Source organism: Coregonus clupeaformis, chromosome 6 (assembly GCF_020615455.1).
Source record: "Coregonus clupeaformis isolate EN_2021a chromosome 6, ASM2061545v1, whole genome shotgun sequence".
NCBI lineage: Eukaryota > Metazoa > Chordata > Actinopteri > Salmoniformes > Salmonidae > Coregonus > Coregonus clupeaformis.
In genome coordinates, this window is record NC_059197.1 from 34,843,161 (window position 1) to 34,868,552 (window position 25,392).

Below are 25,392 nucleotides of genomic sequence, written 5' to 3' on the forward strand. Positions count from 1 at the left end.
TCATTATCAACTATTATGCGCAATAATGTCGGCAGTTCATGCGTATTATTTTAACCTACAACCCGAATTGCCATTGTATTGCATTACATTTTTAACAAGCAATTATTATTTTGGCAAAGAATTATTGTGATTCATCCTATATTCTCCCTTACATCCTTACCCCCTTGCAACAGATGTGGGATACACACACACACACACACACACACACACATACACGCACATACGCTTACACACTCAACCCCTTTCCTCCACAATCAACCATAAGCTTAGATGCTCAATGGTTGTTACATCCCAGAGCCCAAATCAAGAAAGGACCTGATTTACGAATGCATATACAGTTACAGCCGTTTGAGAAAGCATGCAAGATTGAGCAAGAATGGACAACAATGTGAGATTTGATTAATCTATTTAATCTATGTCATGTCCTAGGTGATGGAGATCAGATCCACCCTCTTCACCTGAGACACAAACACTCTGGTCCCCCGTTGTAACCATTTTCCCCAAGCATCTATGTGCAGTCAGACCTTTGAATTGTAAAGTGTTACTCCTAACAAATAACTCATTATGGTTGCTGTCCACTACATTGCACTAGAATGCAGCAACCATTTGGCTTCTTGTACAGTGTGTGTCCTAATTACTAAATCAACTGTTCTAGTAGTTGATGTTTGCATGAGAAGACTGCCCCTTACTGGACACTGGGTGGAAGTGTTTGGAATAATGTGATAAAGTTGGTTGTATGTGATCTGTAATTAATAAAATATAATGAATATAAAAAAACAAGGTATCTAACAAATGTGGATTGACAGGCCAAGCAAATCATTGACAAGACACAGATGTATCTGAACATGTTTATTGTAGTATACTGTTATAATACATCATATGATGAATTAAAATAGCAATTGAACACATGCACTTCAATGTTATATCAAATCATAAAGGAATACATATTTTTTTACAAACAACATGGAAGTGGTTCCACTCTGTAGGCTACTGCTAACCACATCATTTAGCTGGTCAAATTAGATTGAACACTCTAGATTTGAACAATAACTCAAAACATTGCAATATCCAAAGTGACCCTGTGTCATGTTTCTAGTTACAATGTTACCAATGATTATCTGCTAAATTCTTGGTAATCTATGTCAGAGTCGTGCTACCTAACTGTATGATATACCATATCACTGAATGTTACAATGTGTTCTTCCCCATAAGGTTTTTCTTGGTGTTCTTCTCCGGCCTGAACAGAATAATAAAGCATTTTGGAACAAATAATAAAAAGAATAACCCAAAGCTAGAGGCGATGATAGCAAATATCTCCACAGCTACAGTGAACTTCCCAGGAGAGCTGACATAAGCTGGGATAAAGGTGATCCAGACTGCACAGAATATGAGCATGCTGAAGGTGATGAATTTGGCCTCATTGAAGTTATCAGGCAGCTTTCGAGCCAGAAAAGCCAGCACAAAGCACAAGAGAGCCAGGAGTCCTATATACCCCAACACAGCCCAGAAACCAATGGCTGAACCCACATCACACTCTAGAATGATCCTTTGCTTGTAGGTAGTGAGGTTTTTAATGGGGAAGGGAGGGGACAGGACCAACCACAGAGTGCATATCAAAGCCTGGACAAACGTGAAGGACACTACAGTCAATCTCTGCTGTGGAGGCCCAAACCATTTCATGACATTACTGTCTGGAATTGTAGCCCTGAAGGCCATCAACACCACTATTGTTTTCCCCAGAACACAAGAGATGCAGAGGATGAAGGTGATCCCAAACGCTGTGTGGCGCAGCATACAGGACCACTCAGAGGGCCGGCCAATGAAAGTAAGAGAACACAGAAAACACAGAGTCAAGGAGAAGAGCAGCAGGAAGCTCAGCTCAGAGTTGTTGGCCCTGACGATGGCCGAAGTTCGGTGGCGGTAGAAGACGGTTGCCGTGGAGATGGCCAGACAAGCCCCGCCCACAGAGAAGGCAGTCAGGATTATTCCGAGAACCTCGTGGAAGGACAGGAACTCCACAGGCTTGAGGACGCAGCGGTCTCTCTCAGTGTTGGGCCAGTGGTCCTCAGGACAGATCAGACAGTCTGAAGAATCTGACCAGGACAAAACAACATACATCAAATGTTAATAATAGCAGGTTCAGGTTTTATTTATTTACACATACAAATACATGTCCCACAATGCTGCACATGGGCAGTTTACAATAAAGAATGTTGAATTGCTGTGCAGCTTACATAAGATAATAAGAACATGAACGTGATTGATAGACACTACCTTTGTAGTGCTATTAATATGAATAAACCACTACGTAGTAAACAATGACAGAAATGACCACACATTATCTGCCAACTATTCCTATAGGCCTACCTGTGTTATTGCTGATCTCTCCCTCTGCACATGGGATACAGTCATAACAGCAGACAGGCTTTCCTTTCTGTGCAGCCTTACGAGTGCCTGGGGGACAGCTCTCACTGCACACTGACACAAGCACCTGTGTACTGTTCTTTACCCAGGGGATTTCCCTCTCGATGTGAAACCTCTGGTCAGGGGGCAGGGATGCATCATAGCGCCCCACTGTCACAAATTTCATCTTCCCACTCTCCCCTATCTGCCAGTTGACCAGCTCATAGGTGGCCACTGGGTCCCCGTTGGCATCGAAAGACACCTGGTACCCGTTACGGGAGAAGTTTACCCTCCTCAATCTCTCCAGGACCTGAGGGTTGGAAGGGCAAGGGAGAAAGTATGGAGGAAAGAGAGGGAGAGATAGATGGAGAGAGAGATGGAGAGAGGGGAAGAGAGATGGAGAGAGGGAGAGATCGATGGAGAGAGGGGAAGAGAGGTGGAGAGAGAGAGAGAGAGATGGAGAGAAGGGAAGAGAGAGATGGAGAGAGAGATGGAGAGAGGGGAAGGCTACGAATGCAACCACCACCCGGGCTGTGGAGCTGGGGAACATGATTAAAACATAAAACATGCTTGTCATGTTTGTCATTCATTGAATGTCTCAGTGAAGTGAACATGAAGATCAGTATTAATCAACACTTTTGTCATGCTTGAAATATGCAAATCGTGTTGGTCTCACAGGTCAGCTTTGGGAAAACAGAGAAATTAATAACAATAGCATCTTTTACAAATATGGTTTTGCTTTTGTTTGAATGAAAAGTTCACAAGTAATCATGGATGACCTGCGGATCACGTCGGCCACCCGTTGCACTCTGCTGAGTGGGTTGGTACGGTAGAAGGCTTCAGAGTACTCCACACACATGCCCTGCTCTTGTGCCTCCTGTAGGAACGCCGCCATCCCGTTATTACCGTAGTCGGAGTCGGAACGGACCGCCCCAATCCAGGTCCAGCCGAAGTATCTGATGAGGCGGGCCAGAGCGGCAGCCTGGAACTGGTCACTGGGGATGGTTCTGAAGAAGGTTGGAAACTGTTTCTTATCACTCAGACACGCACAGGTGGATGAGTGGCTCACCTAGGTAAAAACAGACAGTCGAAAACATGAAAAAGAACATAATGTCGGCCAAACAAGTCTCATTTATAGGCTACTTCCTTATTTTTTCCCTTTAGCTATGTAGTATGATGTTAGGGATACATTAATAATAAAAAGCAAATGTATTGTTTTTCATTAGGCCAGAATGAAAAGGATACACATTTCTACCCAAGACCTTGGTCATTCTACTCATGTTGAAAATAGTTTAATAAGACATACTGGTGCTGAGAAATACATGAGTAAAAAGTGTGACACCAATCCCTGGTCTCCCATAACAACCTAGCCTATGAAAGATAGTCCTCAGATTGTTTAAATGCCTCCAGACGTTCTCCAGTCTCATAGTCCTCAGTCTATGTTCAAATGCCTCCAAACATTCTCCAGACTTTCTCCACATAATTTCACACAGAAATGTCTATTCCTGAAGGAGAGGAGAATACAGTTGGAATAGAGTAAGTTAAAAGTTGAACTCTTTCCTGAAAGAGAGGAGATTAAAGTTGGAATAGAGTAAGTTAAAAGTTGAACTCTTTCCTGAAAGAGAGGAGATTAATGTTGGAATACAGGAAGTTAAAAGAAGCTGAATGATTTCTTTCCACAGGAGTTTACCTGAGGAATGCCAAAAGGGCCGATGATGCGCAACATGCTGATGGTAGGTGTGGAGGCAGACTCGCCCACAATAGCTGTCACCGTAGCCGACCCCGAGCACTGTTCTCCGGTATCAAACATGGGGTCCAGGCCGTTAGCCAGCTGGAAGGCCACTTTCACGGCCATCAGGACTGAGGAGCATGAGTCGTGCACTTGATAACCAAGCGTGACACCCGGTAGCAGGTCCGAACTGTTGTTTATTTCCTCAACTGCGAAGACCATGGCGCGCGAGAAGCGCAACTCACGGGAATCCATACTGTAAATAGAAGATGGGTGAGTGAGCACCTCTTGACTAAATGGTAAACTAGCACGTAGAATGTATTTTTATTGAATAGAGTTACCAGGGCAAACAGCCTAATATCTATCCTCATATTCCACACTGTCTATAGGCCTACACATTTGTTATCTGCAATTGAGGACATTGTAGGATAGCCTCCATTTTGAAAATATGATCCTTTGTAACAGTAGGCTTCACCTACTCTCTATGACACAAACACATGGTTTATCTGTCTTTAAAACACTGTTTATCTGTCTTTAAATCACTTTATCTGTCTTTAAAAACACTGTTCATCTGTCTTTAAAACACTTTATATGTCTTTAAAACACTGTTTATCTGTTTATCTGTCTTTAAAACACAGTTTATCTGTCTTTAAAACACTCTTTATCTGTCTTTAAAACACAGTTTATCTGATTTTAAAACACCGTTTATCTGTAATTAAACACATTGTTTATCTGTCTTTAAAACACTTTATCTGTCTTTAAAACATTGTTTATCTGTTTATCTGTCTTTAAAACACTGTTTATCTGTCTTTAAAACACTGTTTATCTATATTTTAAACACTCTTTATTTGTCTTTAAACACACTGTTTCCCTGTCTTTAAACAGACTCTTTCTCTGTCTTTAAACACACTGTTTCTCTGTCTTTCAACCAAGCGTGACACCCGGTAGCAGGTCCGAACTGTTGTTTATTTCCTCAACAGCGAAGACCATGGCGCGCGAGAGGCGCAACTCACGGGAATCCATACTGTAAATAGAAGATGGGTGAGTGAGCACCTCTTGACTAAATGGTAAACTAGCCTATAGAATGCATTTTTATTGAATAGAGTTACCAGGGCAAACAGCCTAATATCTATCCTTATATTCCACGCTGTCTATAGGCCTACACATTTGTATTCTGCAATTGAGGACATAGTAGGATAGCCTCCATTTTGAAAATGTGATCCTTTGTAACAGTAGGCTTTACCTACTCTCTATGACACAAACACTCGGTTTCTTTGTCTTTAAAACATTGTTTCTCGGAGATCACGTGACCCTTGAACGAGATGGCCACATGAACTAGGAGCTCCGCACAAGTAGTTTCCAATTCCTAATCTTACCTCCACTTCAAGTTTAAACTCATTTAGCTTTAGTCAAAAAGTCATGGCGGCTTCAAAAGGCAACACTACAGGGGACATTTTTACCCGGACTCGAGTACTAGCGACGGAAAAAGCCTCCAAGAAGCAGCTAGCTTCAGAAAAAGCTAGCGCCATTAGCCAGGAGAAAGAGGACCCGTCCCCCCCCCGAGGCCCAACGAATGCCAACCTCGCACTCTGTCGAAGACATCTTTTCTGAGCTGAGATCCCAACGTACAGAACTCAACACTAAACTAGATGCCATTAACGCTCAGCTCAGTGCGATAGGGGGCAAGGTGACAATCCTGGAAAATGCCTTGCCTGACATAAACAACAAGATAACCATAAACGCGGGGCGCCTGGACGAGGCAGAGGGGCGAATCCTATCCACGGAAAACTTATTGACGGACGCCATGGAAACAATAGCATATGCTAAAAAAAAAATAGAGCAGCTGGAAGAGAAAACAGAGGACCTGGAAAACAGGGGGCGAAGGAATAATTGTGTTCTATTAAATCTGGGCGAAAAAGAAGAGGGAGACATGCCACTGATCCGCTACCTGCAAGACAAACTTCCCGAGTGGCTCCACCTGTCCACCGACAGGCCCATAGAACTCGAGAGAGCTCACCGAGCACTGAGGCCCCCACCAGCAGCCAGACAACCACCGCGCCCAATCACCATACGTTTCCTGAGATTCACCGACAAGGAACGAGTCCTACAGGCGCGAAAACCAACACCATTACAGTGGGGAAACGCCAAACTCACCTTACTCCAGGACCTGTCAGCTGGAATACGCCGAAAGCGCCGAGAGTTTGACGAGGTGAAGAAATGCTCCATTGACCGAGGCATCTTTAGGGGATTCAAATACCCAAACGAGCTCAGGATTCTTCACCAAGGAGCCCTGTGACACTTCAAAACTCCCGAAGAGGCAAAACGTTTTTTGAAAGACAACCCCGGTCAATGAGAAATGGACCATTGACTAAATGCGATTAATGCGATTACTGTTATTACTAAAGGAGGTAAGACAACATATAGCCGATATCCAAAGACCCACCGCCCTGCTAAATTTCATTATAGCCGTCTAATCTATATTTATGTTCCTTTAGCTGAGAGGGATAGGCCCAATATTATAACTTAGGCCTACTGTATGTAGGCTGGGCTATTGATTTTATTTTCTCCCTTTCTTAATGTGGTCTGGACGGGGGCTACGTTGTCAGTTACTCAATGCGGGCGGAGAGGATGAGGCATTTCTTTGGTGGGGAGGGGGGAGACGTTGTGCGTTGCTAACTGTTCCCGGTCTTTTTTTTTGTTGGAACACAGAATTGTGACTGAGCGGGGAGGTAATAGATCCAACGGGATATGTCGAGTTGTTTGGGAACTCGGCTGGGGTGTTCAGAGATTGTTATTTTATGTAAACCATTTATTTTCCTTTTATGTGAACGCAGCTGTAACTACGATCCACCTTTACCCAGAGATGACTTGCACTAAAGTTCGATTACTGTTCGATGACGATGACTAGTACCTTAAATCTATTGACATGGAACTGCCACGGTCTAGGCCATGCAATAAAACGGAAAAAGATACTATGTGCTCTAAAAAAGGAAAAAGCAGACATCGCGCTATTGCAAGAGACACACCTCTGTGATGCTGAACATGCCAAACTCCGCAGAGCTTGGGTGGGACAGGTGTATTTCTCATCTTTCAAATCCAACAGTAGAGGTACAGCAATACTTATCCATAAGAATGTTCCATTCATAATTGACAAAAACATATCTGATCCGGAGGGGAGATTTATCTTGATAACTGGGTCACTGTATGGGCAACCAATTACTATCTTAAACATATACGCCCCTAACACAGATACTCCTGCTTTTATGTCGAAAATGATAACTCTGTTCAATGAGCATTGTGTTTCCTTTGGAGTGTTGGCCGGAGATTTTAATTGTACCCTGAACCCAACCCTAGACAAATCATCTCAAATCACCACCACAAATCCTAGATCTGCAAAGATGTTGAACTCTCTTACTAAAGAGATGGGACTGATAGATATCTGGAGAGAGACTAATAGCTCAGCTATGGACTATACATACTACTCTAATGTCCATAACACCTACTCCCGTATAGATTACATTTTTATCCCAAAGAGTTTCATAAATTCAGCCACGTGTACAATCGGACCCATAGCGCTTTCGGATCACGCCTTTGTCCACCTCCGCTTTGACCTCTGCAAAAACATCCCGAGATCAAAGAGCTGGAAATTCAACACCTCCATGCTATCAAACGAAGCATTCCATACATTGGTAACTACATGGATAGACAACTACACACAAGACAACAAAGATTATCCTGTTTCTCCGGCCACAATGTGGGACGCTGCTAAAGCCACACTAAGAGGTCATCTAATTGCATATGCTTCCTCTAAGAAAAAAGCAATGGAAGCACACAGGCTAGATCTGGAGAGGGAGCTGGAACGCTGTGAAAAAGTACATAAACAATCCCCAGACAGCACCTCCTGGAGTCAACTTAAAGCAGCCAAAGCCAAACTGAATTTGGACTATACTCGGGAGATTTAAAAAAAAGTTTTCTTTACTAAACAGAAATACCATGAGTATAGCAATAGGCCTAGTAGATTGCTTGCTTATCAATTAAAAAAAGAGCAGTCAGAGCGTACAATTATGGCTATCCGAACAGCAGAGGATGAGGTCACATATGATCCAAAAAAGATCAATTTAACTTTTCATGATTTTTACTGCAAACTATATACCTCTGAGAGAAAACACACGGAGGCAGAACTCCACTCCTTCCTAGAGGGAATCTCGCTACCTAAACTATCAGAGACCGACCAAGAAGATCTCAACTCCCCCTTCACTCCTGAGGAGATCCTGGAGGCAATTACCTCCATGCCACCTAACAAGTCCCCAGGCCCAGATGGATTCCCCAGAGAGTTCTACAAAGCTTTTTGGCCCCAGCTTAGCCCTATTTTCATGCCAATGCTGGAGGATTTTTGCAAAAACGGAGTTCTCCCAGACTCAATGCACACAGCTCGCATTACAGTGTTGCTCAAAAAGACAAGGATCCCCTATCCTGCTCCTCCTTCCGGCCCATAAGCTTGTTGGATTTCGACTACAAAATAATCACCAAATTGCTCGCCAAAAGACTAAACACTCTTCTTCCCAAAATAATAAAAGCGGACCAGACGGGATTTATTAGAGACAGATACTCTTCTGATAACATTCGCCGTCTTTTTGATATTATTGATCAAGTAAACGCACAGAAGACCCCTGTCCTGCTGGCTTCACTGGATGCTGAGAAGGCGTTCGACAGGATGGAGTGGAGCTTTCTGTTCTCAGTCTTAGAGAAGTTCAACATGGGCCCAAACTTTATTAAATGGATCAAATCACTATACTCTCATCCAAATGCCATGGTGACTACTAACGGACTGAACTCTGACAGATTCCCTTTGGGACGGGGCACAAGACAAGGGTGCTCGCTGTCCCCCCTGCTCTACTTGTTGGGGGCGGAGCCTCTGGCAGAGTTGATAAGGAGCAATCCAAGTATTATGGGTGTTCCTGCAGGCGGCCTGCAGCACAAGATTTCGCTTTACGCGGATGATGTCTTGCTCTACATATCCAACCCTGAGAAATCCCTTCCTCCCATCTTAGATACAATTGCTCAGTATGGCACGTTTTCAGGTTATAAGATTAATTTTAACAAATCCACTGTCTGCCCTCTCAATATTATACTCACCAGTTCTATGAAGACACTATGCCCATTCCAATGGAAGACACAGGGGTTTCAATACCTTGGGATATTCATAACACCAGATCTGAATAGGCTTTTCAAAGAGAATTATCTTCCACTCCTGGATCAAATTAAGAACAACCTCCAAACCTGGATCTCCCTCCCAATTAGCTTAGTAGGAAGAATTAATGTAATCCGTATGAATATCCTCCCTAGACTGAACTATTTATTTCAGATGCTCCCATGCTATCTCCCAGCTTCCTTTTTCAAAACAATTAACCAAAGCATCACCAAATTTATATGGGGCAATAAAAAACCTAGGATCAAGCTTTCCACTCTATCCAAACCTGAATCTAAGGGTGGTCTTGCCCTTCCCTCCCTTCAATTGTACTACTGGTCTGCCCAAATCCGCAACATGCTAACATGGTTCACAAACAGACAAGAGTCAACGTGGAGCCAGATAGAAGCCCAATCTTGTGGTTCATTGCCACTAAGCTCAACTATATTCATTGATAACTTTAGTGAAGTGGGCAACATAGCCAAAACATTTGTGATTTACAGTACCCTACGAGCGTGGAGGGACTGTAAGAAATACTTGGGCATCTCCTCCCAAATATGTTCTCACTCGCCTATAGTAGGCAACCCAGACTTGCCAAAAGCCCTGAGAGATGCCAACTTTAATCTTTGGCATACTCTAGGAATCAGGACCTTTTCAGACCTATTTCATCAGAAGACCACTACACTGAAATCCTTTCAAGAGCTCTGCAATGAATTCAATGTGCCAAGATCCCATTTTTTTAAATATCTACAAATTAGACATGTCATCTCCTCATTTACTTCCAAGAGGAGGTTTAGAACTCAGTTGAATGAGAAAGTTGAAACCCTTCTTGTCACAGCACAATCCATTAAAGGCAAAATATCCTATATCTATAGACTCCTTTCTGAGAAAGGAGGATCCTCCTTTACTCCTTTGAAAATAATATGGGAAAAGGACCTTGGTCTGACTATCAGTGACGAGGTATGGGCGGAGGTTTGCGACAGGGTATACTGCTCCTCTACTAATGTAAAAATGAAAGAATCTAATTACAAATTTTTGTACAAATTTTATTACACTCCCCTGAGACTCCATAAAATGAAAACAGACATTTCTCCTAATTGTAATAGATGTACCTCTGAAAGTGGAACCTATATGCATGTATTTTGGAGCTGCAGAGAGATTGCCAGATTTTGGCAATCTATACATACTGCTGCACAGAAAATACTAGATGTACAGTTTGATATGACCCCGTGTCTCTATCTTCTTAATGCCCAGCAGGACTTTGTTCTTGATCCTGACAGAGAAAATTTGCTCATGACCATTACATACTTTGCTAAGAAATGTATTCTTCTATTGTGGGCCTCTAATACTTCCCCTACATTTAAAATGTGGATTGACCAGATTGTTGACTTTCTCCCCCCTTGAAAAGCTCACTTATGACCTCCACAAGAGACAGCCCAAGTTTGATAGACTCTGGTCTCCACTACTCAACTATATTTCAAATTGGACAGAGTGAATGGGGGAATCAGGGAGATGGGCAGATGCGTGTTGTGTAAGGTGCTGTAAAACCTAAAAACTAATTATTGGCTCGTCATCTCAGCTAAGGCTGGAAATAGCTAATAAGAACCTTGATAGTGCTGCTGCAAGTTCTATAATTTAAATTTTGTTATAATTATTATTTGTGTGTGTATGTATGTATGTATGTATGTATGTATGTATGTATGTATATATATGTATGTATATATATATACATATATAAAACAATTTTTTTATTATTATTATTTAAAAAAATATATATATATTCACATCTGTGAATGTGGAATGTGTTTGGTTGGTTGATTGAAAACTTAATAAAACTTTAAATTGAAAAAAAAAAAACATTGTTTCTCTGTCTATCATAAACAGTTTATCTGTCTCCCCACACAGCCACAGTCCCTGTGGCTGTGTGCACTGCCGGGGTTCAGGCAGGCTGGTGTAGCTGTGTTCCACAGTGTTCATGTCGTAGTGGATGGAGAAAACACCCCCGATGACAAAGTCCCCGTCCTGGGAGAACGCCGGAGGACGAGGGGTGCCCTGGAGCCTGCATCTGACAGACTCCAGCCCAGAGCCAGAGGCAGAGGCAGACCAGAGCAAGGAAAGCCCACTAGCCACCACAGCCAGATATAGAAGACCCAGACTACCAGCCAGACTTGGATCCAGAGCAGCAGCCGGAGAGAGACTCATTCCCCTGATGTGTAGAAGGTATGGGGTAACACAGCGCCACACAGACCCATGTCGGTCAGGTTGTCTCTCTACTCCGAGTTAAATACTATCCCACTGGCTTCCTCTGTGGGGATTCCTCTGGGGATCACATTGTGGGTATGGCCATGTCAGGGAGGGAGGGGCTAGAGGCTGCTCTGCTCACTCAGTCAGGTCCTGCTTCTTTAAGCTATAGAGAGTTTATGCACCAGTGTAAGCCCTATGTTGACTGTAGTGGTTTATATAGACATAAACATACAGTAGACACACAATAACAATCTGCCTCTCTTATATTTCCCCTACAGTCTAGTCCTCTTGGCATGCTGGCTCTACACAGTATTTCCCCTACAGTCTAGTCCTCTTGGCATGCTGGCTCTACACAGTATTTCCCCTACAGTCTAGTCCTCTTGGCATGCTGGCTCTACACAGTATTTCCACTACAGTCTAGTCCTCTTGGCATGCTGGCTCTACACAGTATTTCCCCTACAGTCTAGACCTCTTGGCATGCTGGCTCTACACAGTATTTCCCCTACAGTCTAGTCCTCTTGGCAATGCTGGCTCTACACAGTATTTCCCCTACAGTCTAGTCTACAGCACTTCACCCCAGCTGCCGTTTGCCATTCTTTTTGTAGGTCACTTGATGTCATCCTACGGATGTTGAGTGACATTCAAATGAGTTGGCGGTCATCCCGGTCAGTAGGGAGTTGTTTTTGCCCTCTGCCGGTCTGTACCTTTGTTGTCCCCAATGTCTGCTGCTTGACCTTGTTTTATGAACCGCCGTCTTTGAAATTTTAAGGATGGAAGCAACCTGACGCTCACTATATCCCTCTGCCAGTAAAGGCAGAATTGAACTCTTCTTTTCCTCACTCAAAACTTTTATTTTCAACTCTTTTGGCATGGTCAATAGTTATTTTTTGATTAATATAATTTTTGAGGTAATATTAGCACAGTTTTTGCCATCCAGCTGGTCCTATTGCAAGAGGATAGTGATGACCACAGAAGTGGTTTTTATACTTTTCCTCGTTAAATAAGATTTGGTAAAAAAATTATTTGCATTTTAATGAGGGAAATAAGTATTTGACCCCCTCTCAGTCAGAAAGATTTCAGGCTCCCAGGTGTCTTTTATACAGGTAAGGAGCTGAGATTACGAGCACACTCTTAAAGGGAGTGCTCCTAATCTCAGTTTGTTACCTGCGTAAAAGACACCTGTCCACAGAAGCAATCAATCAATCAGATTCCAAACTCTCCACCATGGCCAAGACCAAAGAGCTCTCCAAGGATGTCAGGGACAAGATTGTAGACCTACAGAAGGCTGGAATGGGCTACAAGACAGATTGGTGAGAAGGTGACAACAGTTGGTGCGATTATTCGCAAATGGAAGAAACACAAAAGAACTGTCAATCTCCCTCGGCCTGGGGCTCCATGCAATATCTCACCTCGTGGAGTTGCAATGATCATGAGAACGGTGAGGAATCAGCCCAGAACTACATGGGAGGATCTTGTCAATGATCTCAAGGCAGCTGGGACCATAGTCACCAAGAAAACAATTGGTAACACATTACGCCGTGGAGGACTGAAATCCTGCTGCGCCCGCAATGTCCCCCTGCTCAAGAAAGCACATATACAGGCCCGTCTGAAGTTTGCCAGAACTGGGTGAAAGTGTTGTGGTCAGATGAGACCAAAATCGAGCTCTTTGGCATCAACTCAACTCGCCGTGTTTGGAGGAGGAGGAATGCTGCCTATGACCCCAAGAACACCATCCCCACCATCAAACATGGAGGTGGAAATATTATGCTCTGGGGGTGTTTTTCTACTAAGGGGATAGGACAACTTCACCGCATCAAAGGGATGATGGATGGCGCCATGTACCATCAAATCTTGGGTGAGAACCTCCTTCACTCAGCCAGGGCATTGAAAATGGGTCGTGGATGGGTATTCCAGCATGACAATGACCCAAAACACACGGCCAAGGCAACAAAGGAGTGGCTCAAGAAGAAGCACATTAAGGTCCTGGAGTGGCCTAGCCAGTCTCCAGACCTTAATCCCATAGAAAATCTGTGGAGGGAGCTGAAGGTTCGAATTGCCAAACGTCAGGCTCGAAACGTTAATGACTTGGAGAAGATCTGCAAAGAGGAGTGGGACAAAATCCCTCCTGAGATGTGTGCAAACCTGGTGGCCAACTACAAGAAACGTCTGACCTCTGTGATTGCCAACAAGGGTTTTACCACCAAGTACTAAGTCATGTTTTGCAGAGGGGTCAAATACATATTTCCCTCATTAAAATGCAAATCAATTTATAACATTTTTGACATGCATTTTTCTGGATTTTGTTTTTGTTTTTCTGTCTCTCACTGTTCAAATAAACCTACCATTAAAATTATAGACTGATCATGTCTTTGTCAGTGGGCAAACGTAGAAAATCAGCTGGGGATCAAAAACTTTTTTCCCTCACTGTACATATACACATATACATACATATCCTTTTTTTAAATATATATTTCCCTTAATTACTTTCCAACCCCACCATCCCTTCCCTAATTGGAGTAAACTAGTGAACAACAATGCTTAGGCCTCAACTTCCAGCTTATACATACTATATACATTTTATGGACACAGTCAATAATTATATTTTGTTTGTTTTTACTCCTGAACTTCCTCTAATCATTTTCATAATGTCCATCTGGTTTGCTTCTATATGCCATATCTTTCCAACTGTGCTCTTTCACAAAAGCTCACAATATATAACCTATATACTTATTATGGACACAGCATGCCTTACACTAGTTATCTTGTTGTTATTAGTTGTTGTTATTAGTCCCATCCTTCAGCTCCATTCAACACCTCCCATCTATCTCTTAACACCATCCATATTGGATTTCTATTTGCCATATACTTTTCAACTGTACTGTGATATTTTACAAAAGTTCTGAACCTTTCTATTCTCATTGTTTCTACAGATTGTAAATTGAAAATAAACATTTTTGATAAAAGTATTATTATATTATTGATTGATTGACTATGACTTTTCAGATCACCCAGTAGTGCTATCTGCAGGGTCAGCTCTATGCAAATATTGCAATCCTTCAGCCATTCCTGGACCTGTGTCCAGAAACAAGCTACAAATGGACAGTACCAAAACAATTGATCTAATGATTCTGTCTCTTTGCAGCAAAATCTGCAGAGCTGGGAAGATTGTATCCCACATACAAATAACATTCTATTGGTAGCAAGAATTTTATATAATAATTTAAATTGAAAATTCTAAGTTTTGAATCAGGTGTTGTTTTGCGTATCAGTTCATAAACACTATGCCATGGGATCGGTACATCAAAAATCTCTTCCCAACTATTTTGCAATCTATATGGGTGTCATGGTGTCAGTGTAATGCAGTAGACGAAGTCAGGCGCAGGACACAGAACTCAATGAAAACGTAACTTTACTGAACACGTAAAGAAACAAGAAAACCTCCACGCAGGGAGGAACAAACCCGCTCACTAATGACACCCAAAACAATAAACAAACACGCACAGAACACAATGGAAGCCTCAGGGTTAAATAGGGACGGAGTAATTACAAGATGGGAAACAGGTGTGAAACAATCTGACAACAACACGTAGAACATATAAACATAGAACATTGATCGGCAGCAGCTAGTATTCCGGTGATGACGAACGCCGAAGCCTGCCCGAGCAAGGAGGAAGGGCAGTCTCGGCAGAATCCGTGACAGTATCCCCCCCGACGCGCGGCTCCAGCCGTGCGTCGACACCGGCCTCGGGGACGGCCAGGAGGACGTGGAGTGGGGCGAGTGGGATGATTGCGGTGGAAATCCCTCAACATGGAGGGATCGAGGATGTCTCTCCTAGGAACCCAGCACCGTTCCTCCGGACCGTACCCCTCCCACTCCACGAGATACTGCATGCCCCCCATCCGACGCCTCGAATCCAATATGGAACGAACCGAGTACGCCGGTGCCCCCTCGATGTCCAGTGGGGGCGGAGGAACCTCCTATATCTCCGACTCCTGGAGTGGACCAGCTACCACCGGCCTGAGGAGAGACACATGGAACGAGGGGTTAATACGATAATTAGTAGGAAGTTGTAACCTATAACATACCTCGTACAATCTCCTCAGGACTTTGAATGGCCCCACAAACCACCGACCCAGCTTCCGGCAGGGCAGGCGAAGGGGCAGGTTTCGGGTCGAGAGCCAGACCCGGTCCCCCGGTGCATACACCGGGGCCTCACTGCGGTGGCGGTCGGCGCTCGCCTTTTGCCGCCTGATGGCCTGCTGCAGACGTAAATGAGCAGCGTTCCAGGTCTCCTGCGAGCGCCGAAACCACTCGTCCACCGCAGGTGCCTCGATCTGGCTCTGATGCCAAGGTGCCAGGACCGGCTGATAACCTAATACACATTGGAATGGAGAAAGGTTAGTGGAGGAGTGGCGGATGGAGTTCTTGGCTATCTCTGCCTAGTGGAGGAAAACTGACCACTCCCCCCGCTGGTCCTGGCAATACGACCTCAGAAACCTACCCACCTCCTGGTTGACTCTCTCCACCTGCCGTTACTCTCGGGGTGAAACCCTGAGGTCAGACTGACCGTGACTCCCAGACGTTCCATGAACGCCCTCAAAACCCTTGAGGTGAACTGGGAACCCCGATCAGACACTATATCCTCAGGTACCCCGTAGTGCCGGAAGACTTGTGTAAATAGGGCCTCAGCCGTCTGTAGGGCCGTAGGGAGGCCAGGCAGAGGAATGAGGCGGCAGGACTTAGAAAACTGATCCACAACGACCAGGATTGTGGTGTTCCCTTGTGAGGGGGGAAGATCCGTCGCGAAGTCCACCGATAGGTGGGACCATGGTCGTGTGGAACGGGTAGGGGTTGCAATTTCCCTCTGGGCAGGTGTCTAGGAGCCTTACACTGGGCGCACACCGAGCAGGAGGAAACATAAACCCTCACGTCCTTAGCTAAGGTGGGCCACCAGTACTTCCCACTAAGACAGTGCACTGTCCGACCTATGCCAGGATGCCCAGAGGAGGGTGACGTGTGACCCCAATAGATCAAACGATTGCGGACATCCAGCGGTACGTACACACGACCCTCTGGACAGAGGGGAGGAATGGGTTCGTTACGCAACGCCCGCTCAATCTCCGCGTCAACCTTCCACACCATCGGTGCCACCAGACACGACGCCGGAAGTATGGGAGTGGGCTCCACGGAACTCCCCTCCGTGTCATACAGTCGGGAAAGAGCATCTGACTTAGCATTCTGGGATCCTGGCCTGTAAGAAAGGGTGAAAAAAAAACGGGTGAGAAACATGGACCACCTTGCCTGGCGAGGGTTTAATCTCCTCGCTGCCCGGATGTACTCCAGATTGAGGTTGTCAGTCAAAATGAGAAAAGGGTGTTTAGCCCCCTCAAGCCAATGTCTCCACGCTTTCAGAGCTTCGACCACAGCCAACAGTTCCCAGTCCCCCACATCATAGTTGCGCTCCGCCGGGCTGAGCTTCTTCAAAAAGAAGGCACAGGGGCGGAGTTTAGGTGGCGTACCCGAGCGCTGAGACAGTACAGCGCCTATTCCAGCCTCGGAAGCGTCCACCTCAACCGTGAAGGCTAAGGAGGGGTCCGGATGAGCCAGCACTGGAGCGGAGGTAAACAGGTCCTTCAGACGACTAAAAGCCCTGTCCGCCTCAGCTGACCACCGCAGATGCACCGGCCCCCGCTTCAGCAACGAGGTAATGGGAGCTGCTACCTGACCAAAGCCCCGGATAAATCTCCGGTAGTAATTGGCAAAAAACTAAAATGGCTGCACCTCCTTTACCGTGGTTGGAGTCACCCTATTAAGCACGGCCGAAATGCGGTCACACTCCATCCTCACCCCTGAGGCGGACATGTGGTACCCCAAGAAAGAGATGGACTCCTGGAAGAACAGGCATTTCTCTGCCTTAGAATACAGGTCATGCTCCAACAGTCGTCCAAGCACTTTATGCACCAGGGACACATGCTCGGCCCGTGTAGCAGAGTATATAAGGATGTCATCAATATACACCACTACCCCTTGTCCGTGCAGGTCCCTGAAAATCTCATCCACAAATGATTGGAAAACTGATGGAGCATTCATTAACCCGTATGGCATGACCAGATACTCATAATGTCCAGAGGTGGTACTAAATGCCGTCTTCCACTCATCTCCCTCACCGATACGCACTAGGTTGTACGCACTCCTGAGATCCAATTTTGTGAAGAAGCGTGCCCCGTGCAATGATTCCGTCATACTAGCTATCAGGGGTAATGGATAGCTGTACTTGATGGTAATCTGATTTAGGCCACGGTAATCAATGCACGGGCGTAACCCACCATCTTTCTTCTTCACAAAAAAGAAACTCGAGGAGACAGGTGAAGTGGATGGCCGAATGTATCCCTGCCTCAGAGATTCGGTGACATATGTCTCCATAGCCGCCTTCTCCTCCTGAGACTAAGGATACACGTGACTCCGGGGAAGTGCAGCTCCTACCTGGAGATTTATCGCACAATCTCCCTGACGATGGGGTGGTAATTTAGTCGCCCTCTTTTTACTGAAGACGATAGCCAAATCGGCTAGGAATGTGCATAGTGGAAACCTGGTTTGGACTTTCCACCATAGTTGCCCCCAAGGAAACTCCTAAACACCTCCCTGAACACTGACCGGACCGTCCCTTGAGAGCCCTCTGTTGCCATGAAATCGTGGGGTCATGAATGGTTAACCAGGGAAGTCCCAACATCACAGGATACGCAGGAGAATCAATCAGATAGAGGCTAATCCTCTCCTCATGACCCCCGTGCGTCATCATCAGCAGTGGAGCGGTGGTCTCCCTGATTATGCCTGACCCTAATGGGCGACTATCTAATGCGTGCACAGGGAAAGGTTTATCAACAGACACAGTAGGAATCCCTAAACTACGGGCATATTGGCGATCAATAAAATTCCCAGCCGCGCCTGAATCTACTAGCGCCTTATGCTGGGAATGGGGAGAAAATTCTGGAAACATAATATCAATACACATATTAGCAACAGGGAGCTCTGGGTTAGTCGGGTGCCTACTCACCTGAGACGGTCGACCAGTGCTCTGCCTGCTGCCTCGACCTCCTGAGAACCCTCCCCAGCACCGACCAGCAGTGTGTCCTCTGCGGCCACAGTTGCTGCAGGGGAGGGTCCCTCTCCCAATCTCCCTAACCGCAGCACCTCCGAGCTCCATGGGGGTAGGCTCGGAGGTGCTGGGGGATGGAATGGACGGCCCCCCATCAGAACATCCGCGGGCTGCCAACAGGTTATCCAACCTGATGGACATGTCCACCAGTTGGTCCAGGTTGAGATTGGTGTCCTTGCAGGCCAGTTCCTGACGGACGTCCTCCCTTAAGCTGCAACGATAGTGGTCGATCAGGGCCAGCTCATTCCATCCCGCGCTGGCTGCTAAAGTTCTAAACTCCAGCGCAAAATCCTGCTTGCTCCTCATCTCCTGTCGTAGGTGGAACAGACGTTCTTCCGCCGCTCTCCCTTCAGGTGGATGATCGAATACCGCCCAGAAGCGGCGGGTGAAATCCTCGTAGCGGCCAGTTCTCGAGTCTATTCCTCCCCACTCGTATCCCGAGGGCGCCGGGTGAATAGTGGCCAGGTAGAGCTCTACCTGGAGGAGAAATCCCTGGCACCCGGCAGGTGTACCGTCATATGCCCTCGGGAGCGAGAGCCGAATTCCACTGGACCCAGGTGGCGTAGTGGTAGCCAGTGTTGTAGGTGGTTGTGTGGTTGGAAATGGTGAAGGGATACCACCTCTCTCCAATCGTTCCATCATCTGGAACACTCATTCCATTGTGGCACAGAGAGTCTGAATCATCGTCTCTTGACGTTGGACTCATTCCTCCATCGTCTCGGTAAATCCGGCTGTTCCTGCTGACTCCATATTGGTGCGTGTTTCTGTCAGTGTAATGCGGTAGACGAAGTCAGGCGCAGGACACAGAACTCAATGAAAACGTAACTTTACTGAACACGTAAAGAAACAAGAAAACCTCCACGCAGGGAGGAACAAACCCGCTCACTAACGACACCCGAAACAATAAACAAACACGCACAGAACACAATGGGAGCCACAGGGTTAAATAGGGACGGAGTAATTACAAGATGGGAAACAGGTGTGAAACAATCTGACAACAACAGGTAGAACATAGAAACATAGAACATTGATCGGCAGCAGCTAGTACTCCGGTGATGACGAACACCGAAGCCTGCCCGAGCAAGGAGGAAGGGCAGCCTCGGCAGAATCCGTGACAATGGGACGGCTGTTAATCTTTTGGTCCTTAAATGAAACTAGTCAACAATTTTCTTTAACCAATTTTGTTCTTTAATTCAAGGCCGACAGACAAGTTCCTTACTTTTTCCTTCTTCCTCTTTCCTCTTCCATTTTTGCGGTAATGGTGCAATTATTTGGTTGTAATTTTGGGTAGAGCAGAAATTTCCATATGTTTTTGTTAGTTACATGTGCGACATAACTCCACCAGTCCTACCGATAATATAATTTTTTCTCAAAGAAAAAGGTTTATTTGATCAATTAGTATATTTGAGTTTAACCACAATATTTTTTGCAATATTTGTTCTGTCATTTCTGGAGGATTAAATTGAAATTACAACCAACTTTCTATGGCTTCTTTTAGAAATAGTGATATTTGGAAGATGATTTCCTTATCAAATAACTGAAAGTGAGAGGTTATAATCTGAATTAAGGGAAAAAGTCCCTTCTTGAACATTGGGTGAGACAATCTTACTAATTTGCTAGAGAACCAGTTTGGATTTAAGTATAACTTTTGTATGACTGAAGCTTTTAGTGATAGGTCTAATGCTTTAATATTTAATCATTTCTGTCCTCCGAATTCATATTCATTATATAAATAGGCCCGTTTAGTTTTGTCTGGCTTGCCGTTCCAAATAAAATGGAATATTTTTTTCTCATATAATTTAAAGAACTGTTCGCTAGGCGTAGACAAGACCATAAGCAAATAGGTAATTTAGGATAATACTAAAGAGTTAATCAGGGTGATTTTTCTACAAATTGACAGGTATTTACCTTTCCATGGTAGAAAGATCTAATCTATTTTTGCTAACTTTCTATTAAAATTTATTGGAGTGAGATCATTTATTTCATTTGGGATATGTATTCCTAGTATAACCACATCACCATCAGTCCATTTTATTGGTAAACTACATGGTAATGTAAATTTTTTATTTTTTAGTGATCCAATACGTAATATAGTAAATTTATCATAATTTGGTTGTAATCCAGAGAGGTTAGAAAATGTATCTAGATCTTCTATGAGGCTGTGGAGTGATTCAAGTTGTGGGTTTAAAAGAAAACATGAATCATCAGCGTTCAATGACACCTTTGTTTTTAAGCCCTGGATTTCTAATCCCTTGATATTATTGTTGGATCTGATTTTAATAGCTAACATCTCGATTGCCACAATAAATAGATATGCTGATAGTGGACAACCTTGTTTCACTCCCCTTGACAGTTTAACATTTTCTGAGAAATAGCCATTATTTACTATTTTACACCTAGGGTTACTATACATGATTTTAACCCAGTTTATAAGAGATTGTCCAAAATTGAAACGCTCCAGGCATTTATATATAAACCCCAGTTGTACTTTATCAAATGCCTTTTTTGAAGTCTGCTATGAATAGCAGGCCTGGTTTCCCATATTTATCATAGTGTTCTATTGTTTCCAGTACTTGCCTTATATTATCTCCAAGGTATCGCCCATGTAAAAAACCTGTCTGATTTGAATGAATAATGTCTGACAATACATTTTTAATTCTATGCGCTATACATTTTGCTAGAATTTTTGCATCACAACACTGAAGTGTAATGGGCCTCCAATTTTTTTAATGGATTGGATCTTTATATTTTCCACTTGTATCCTGTTTCAGTAATAATGAAATCAGACCTTCTTCTTGAGTGGCTGATAATCTACCATTTACATAGGAGTGGTTAAAACATGCTAATAACGGTCCTCTTAGTATATCAAAAAAGGTATGCCATCCAACCCTGGAGTTTTCCCGGACTTAAAGTCTTTAATTGCATCCAGAAGTTCCTCCTCTGTAATTTCACCTTCACATGAGTCTTTCTGTATGGCTGTTAATTTTAAATTATCAATAGAATAAAATGTCTACAATTTGCTTCAGTTAGAGGAGATGGAGGCGACTGAAACGAAAACATATGCTTAAAGTACTTTGTTTCCTCCTTCAAAATATCATTTGGTGAATCATGGTTGACTCCGTCATTTGTAACCAGTTTCAGTAAATTCTTTTTGGTAGCATTCTTATGTTGAAGATTAAAATATAATTTGGTGCATTTTTCCCAATATTCCACCCAGTTTGCTTTATTTTTACTAATATATTACACTTGATCTTTCTTGAATAAGTTTCTCAATTTCTTTTTGTTTTTCCTCCAATTTATTCTGAGCCTCTATGTTACAGTTTTTATTGCTGTCTATCTGTTCTGTTAGACCTTCTATTTCCTTTGTTAGTGTGGACTCTTTTGACCTAAATTGCTTTTGTTTTCGAGATGAGTACTGAATTGCATGGCCTCTAAAGGCACATTTAAAGGTGTCCCATATAATAAGAGGATTTGCTGTACCTATGTTATGTCGGAAAAAGTCAGTTAGAAATTCCTCTGTCCTAGTTAAAAACAAGTTATCATCCAATAGGCTTTGATAAAATGTCTAATATCCTCGCCCACGTGGAAATCCAGTAAGGGTAATGTATATGCCAATTACATGATGGTCCGAGTGCATTCTGTCCCCTTTCAACACTTTTTAAACTTTTGGTGCCAACGAGAATGACATAAGAAAGAAGTCAAGACGACTAGCTTGATTGATTCTCCGCCATGTATATCTCACTAGATCAGGATATTTAAGCCTCCATATATCTACTAGTTCTAATGTATCCATGACATTCACGATTTCCTTAAGAGCATGAGGGTGATTGTTTGTAGTGTGATTTCCTTTACGGTCCATTGAGCTATTTAAAACGATATTATCATCTCCAACCATAATAATAGAGTCTTGAATTGCTTGCAAGGTTGATCATTTATTATATATATTTCAAAGAAATGTGGATCATCATTATTTGTCCTTAAAGGTTAATGAGCCATATCTGTTTATGGTCCAATAACATAGTTAAAATAATCCATCTACCTTGTGTATCTGTTAATTAATATCATCACCCCTTTTGAGTTTCTTAGCCCATGGGAGAAGTATATTTTGCCCCCCCCCCATTCCCTTTTCCACGCAACTTCATCTAGAATTGTTGAATGGGTTTCCTGTAAACAATAGATATTATATTCCTTCTATTTGAGCCATGTAAATATTGTTCTTCTTTTGTTATTATCTACTAAGCCATTACAATTATGACTGGCTATACTTATTTCACCACATACCAAAATGAGATATAAGTTTCAAATCTATTTGTCATGATATATGTTTGTAAATTTACCAATAAAAAATACCATAGTGATTGAGTGTCCATATACAGTGAGGGAAAAAAGTATTTGATCCCCTGCGGATTCTGCTGATTCTGTACGTTTGGCCACTGACAAAGACATGATCAGTCTATAATTTTTATGGTAGGTTTATTTGAACAGTGAGAGAGAGAATAACAACAACAACAAAAAATCCAGAAAAACGCATGTCAAAAATGTTATAAATTGATTTGCATTTTAATGAGGGAAATAAGTATTTGACCCCTCTGCAAAACATGACTTAGTACTTGGTGGCAAAACCCTTGTTGGCAATCACAGAGGTTGGACGTTTCTTGTAGTTGGCCACCAGGTTTGCACACATCTTAGGAGGGATTTTGTCCCACTCCTCTTTGCAGATCTTCTCCAAGTCATTAAGGTTTCGAGGCTGACGTTTGGCAACTCGAACCTTCAGCTCCCTCCAACTGTTGTCACCTTCTCAACAAGCTGCTTGGCGATGGTCTTGGAGCCCATTCCAGCCTTGTGTAGGTCTACAATCTTGTCCCTGACATCCTTAGAGAGCTCTTTGGTCTTCGCCATGGTGGAGAGTTTGGAATCTGATTGATTGACTGCTTCTGTGGACACGTGTCTTTTATACAGGTAACAAACTGAGATTAGGAGCACTCCCATTAAGAGTGTGCTCCTAATCTCTGCTCGTTACCTGTATAAAAGACACCTGGGAGCCAGAAATCTTTCCGACTGAGAGGGGTTCAAATACTTATTTCCCTCATTAAAATGCAAATCAATTGATAACATTTTTGACATGCGTTTTTCTGGATTTTGTTGTTGTTATTCTGTCTCTCACTGTGCAAATAAACCTACCATTAAAATTATAGACTGATCATTTCTTTGTCAGTGGGCAAATGTACAAAGTCAGCAGGGGATCAAATACTTTTTTCCCTCACTGTAGCTATACCATGATATTTGCATTGTTACTAAGTAATCCTCCATTTGTTCTCCACTAATTGCCCCGCTAAAGTCCCTCCCCATCCCAAGTTGGGACGTCATCCCAGTGATCGGGTGACCACCCCTGTCCCCCGGATCCCTATGCCCCCGAGAGGCAAGGACCCATCCATCTAAAACAGCACACACTGCCACCCACAAAACAGAAGCAGGCAAACCGCCAAAAGCATTTCCAATGCTCTCACCTCTCTCTCTATATAGCTATTTAAAAAATATATATCTATTCAAATATCTTGCATATCTTATTAACTATTATTATCAATTATTATGCGTAATAATGTCGGCAGTTCATGCGTATTATTTGAACCTATAACCCGAATTGCCATTGTATTACATTACATTTTTAACAAGCAATTATTATTTTGGCAAACAATTATTGTTATTCATCCTATATTCTCCCTAACATCCTTACCCCTTTGCAACAGATGAGGGATACACACACACACACACACGCACACACGCATACACACTCAACCCCTTTCCTCCACAATCAACCATAAGATTAGATGCTCAATGGTTGTTACATCCCAGAGCCCAAATCAAGAAAGGACCTGATTTACGAATGCATATACAGTTACAGCCGTTTGAGAAAGCATGCAAGATTGAGCAAGAATGGACAACAATGTGAGATTTGATTAATCTATTTAATCTATGTCATGTCCTAGGTGATGGAGATCAGATCCACCCTCTTCACCTGAGACACAAACACTCTGGTCCCCCGTTGTAACCATTTTCCCCAAGCATCTATGTGCAGTCAGACCTTTGAATTGTAAAGTGTTACTCCTAACAAATAACTCATTATGGTTGCTGTCCACTACATTGCACTAGAATGCAGCAACCATTTGGCTTCTTGTACAGTGTGTGTCCTAATTACTAAATCAACTGTTCTAGTAGTTGACGTTTGCATGAGAAGACTGCCACTCACTGGACACTGGGTTGAAGTGTTTGGAATAATGTGATAAAGTTGGTTGTATGTGATCTGTAATTAATAAAATATAATGAATATAAAAAACAAGGTATCTAACAAATGTGGATTGAAAGGCCAAGCAAATCATTGACAAGACACAGATGTATCTGAACATGTTTATTGTAGTATACTGTTATAATACATCATATGATGAATTAAAAATAGCAATTGAACACATGCACTTCCATGTTATATCAATTCATAAAGGAATACATATTTTTTTACCCCCATTTGTGAGTTAAGAGCCTCCCCTGGTTCCCCTAGTGAAATCAGGCCTAAAATGACCTGTGGCGCCCCCCTGTGGATGGATCCGGCTGTGGGGTCTTGGACCCCCTCTTGGGGTCACCCCCAAGCCGGCCATGGGCACCCAAAACCCCCATTT

General features: G+C 43.5%; 1 protein-coding gene across 1 annotated transcript; it reads right to left on the bottom strand.

The window, feature by feature from the left end:
• Window positions 1-868: 868 nt before the first annotated feature.
• Window positions 869-11,522, bottom strand: LOC121568469 (extracellular calcium-sensing receptor-like). Its single transcript, XM_041879000.2, has 6 exons — window positions 11,230-11,522; window positions 4,094-4,388; window positions 3,183-3,472; window positions 2,912-2,942; window positions 2,368-2,713; window positions 869-2,093 (listed from the first exon to the last, which is right to left on the bottom strand). Exons 1-6 carry the CDS (start codon window positions 11,520-11,522, stop codon window positions 1,189-1,191), a joined length of 2,160 nt encoding a protein of 719 aa, XP_041734934.2. The 3' UTR covers window positions 869-1,188.
• Between the last annotated feature and the right edge of the window lie 13,870 nt (window positions 11,523-25,392).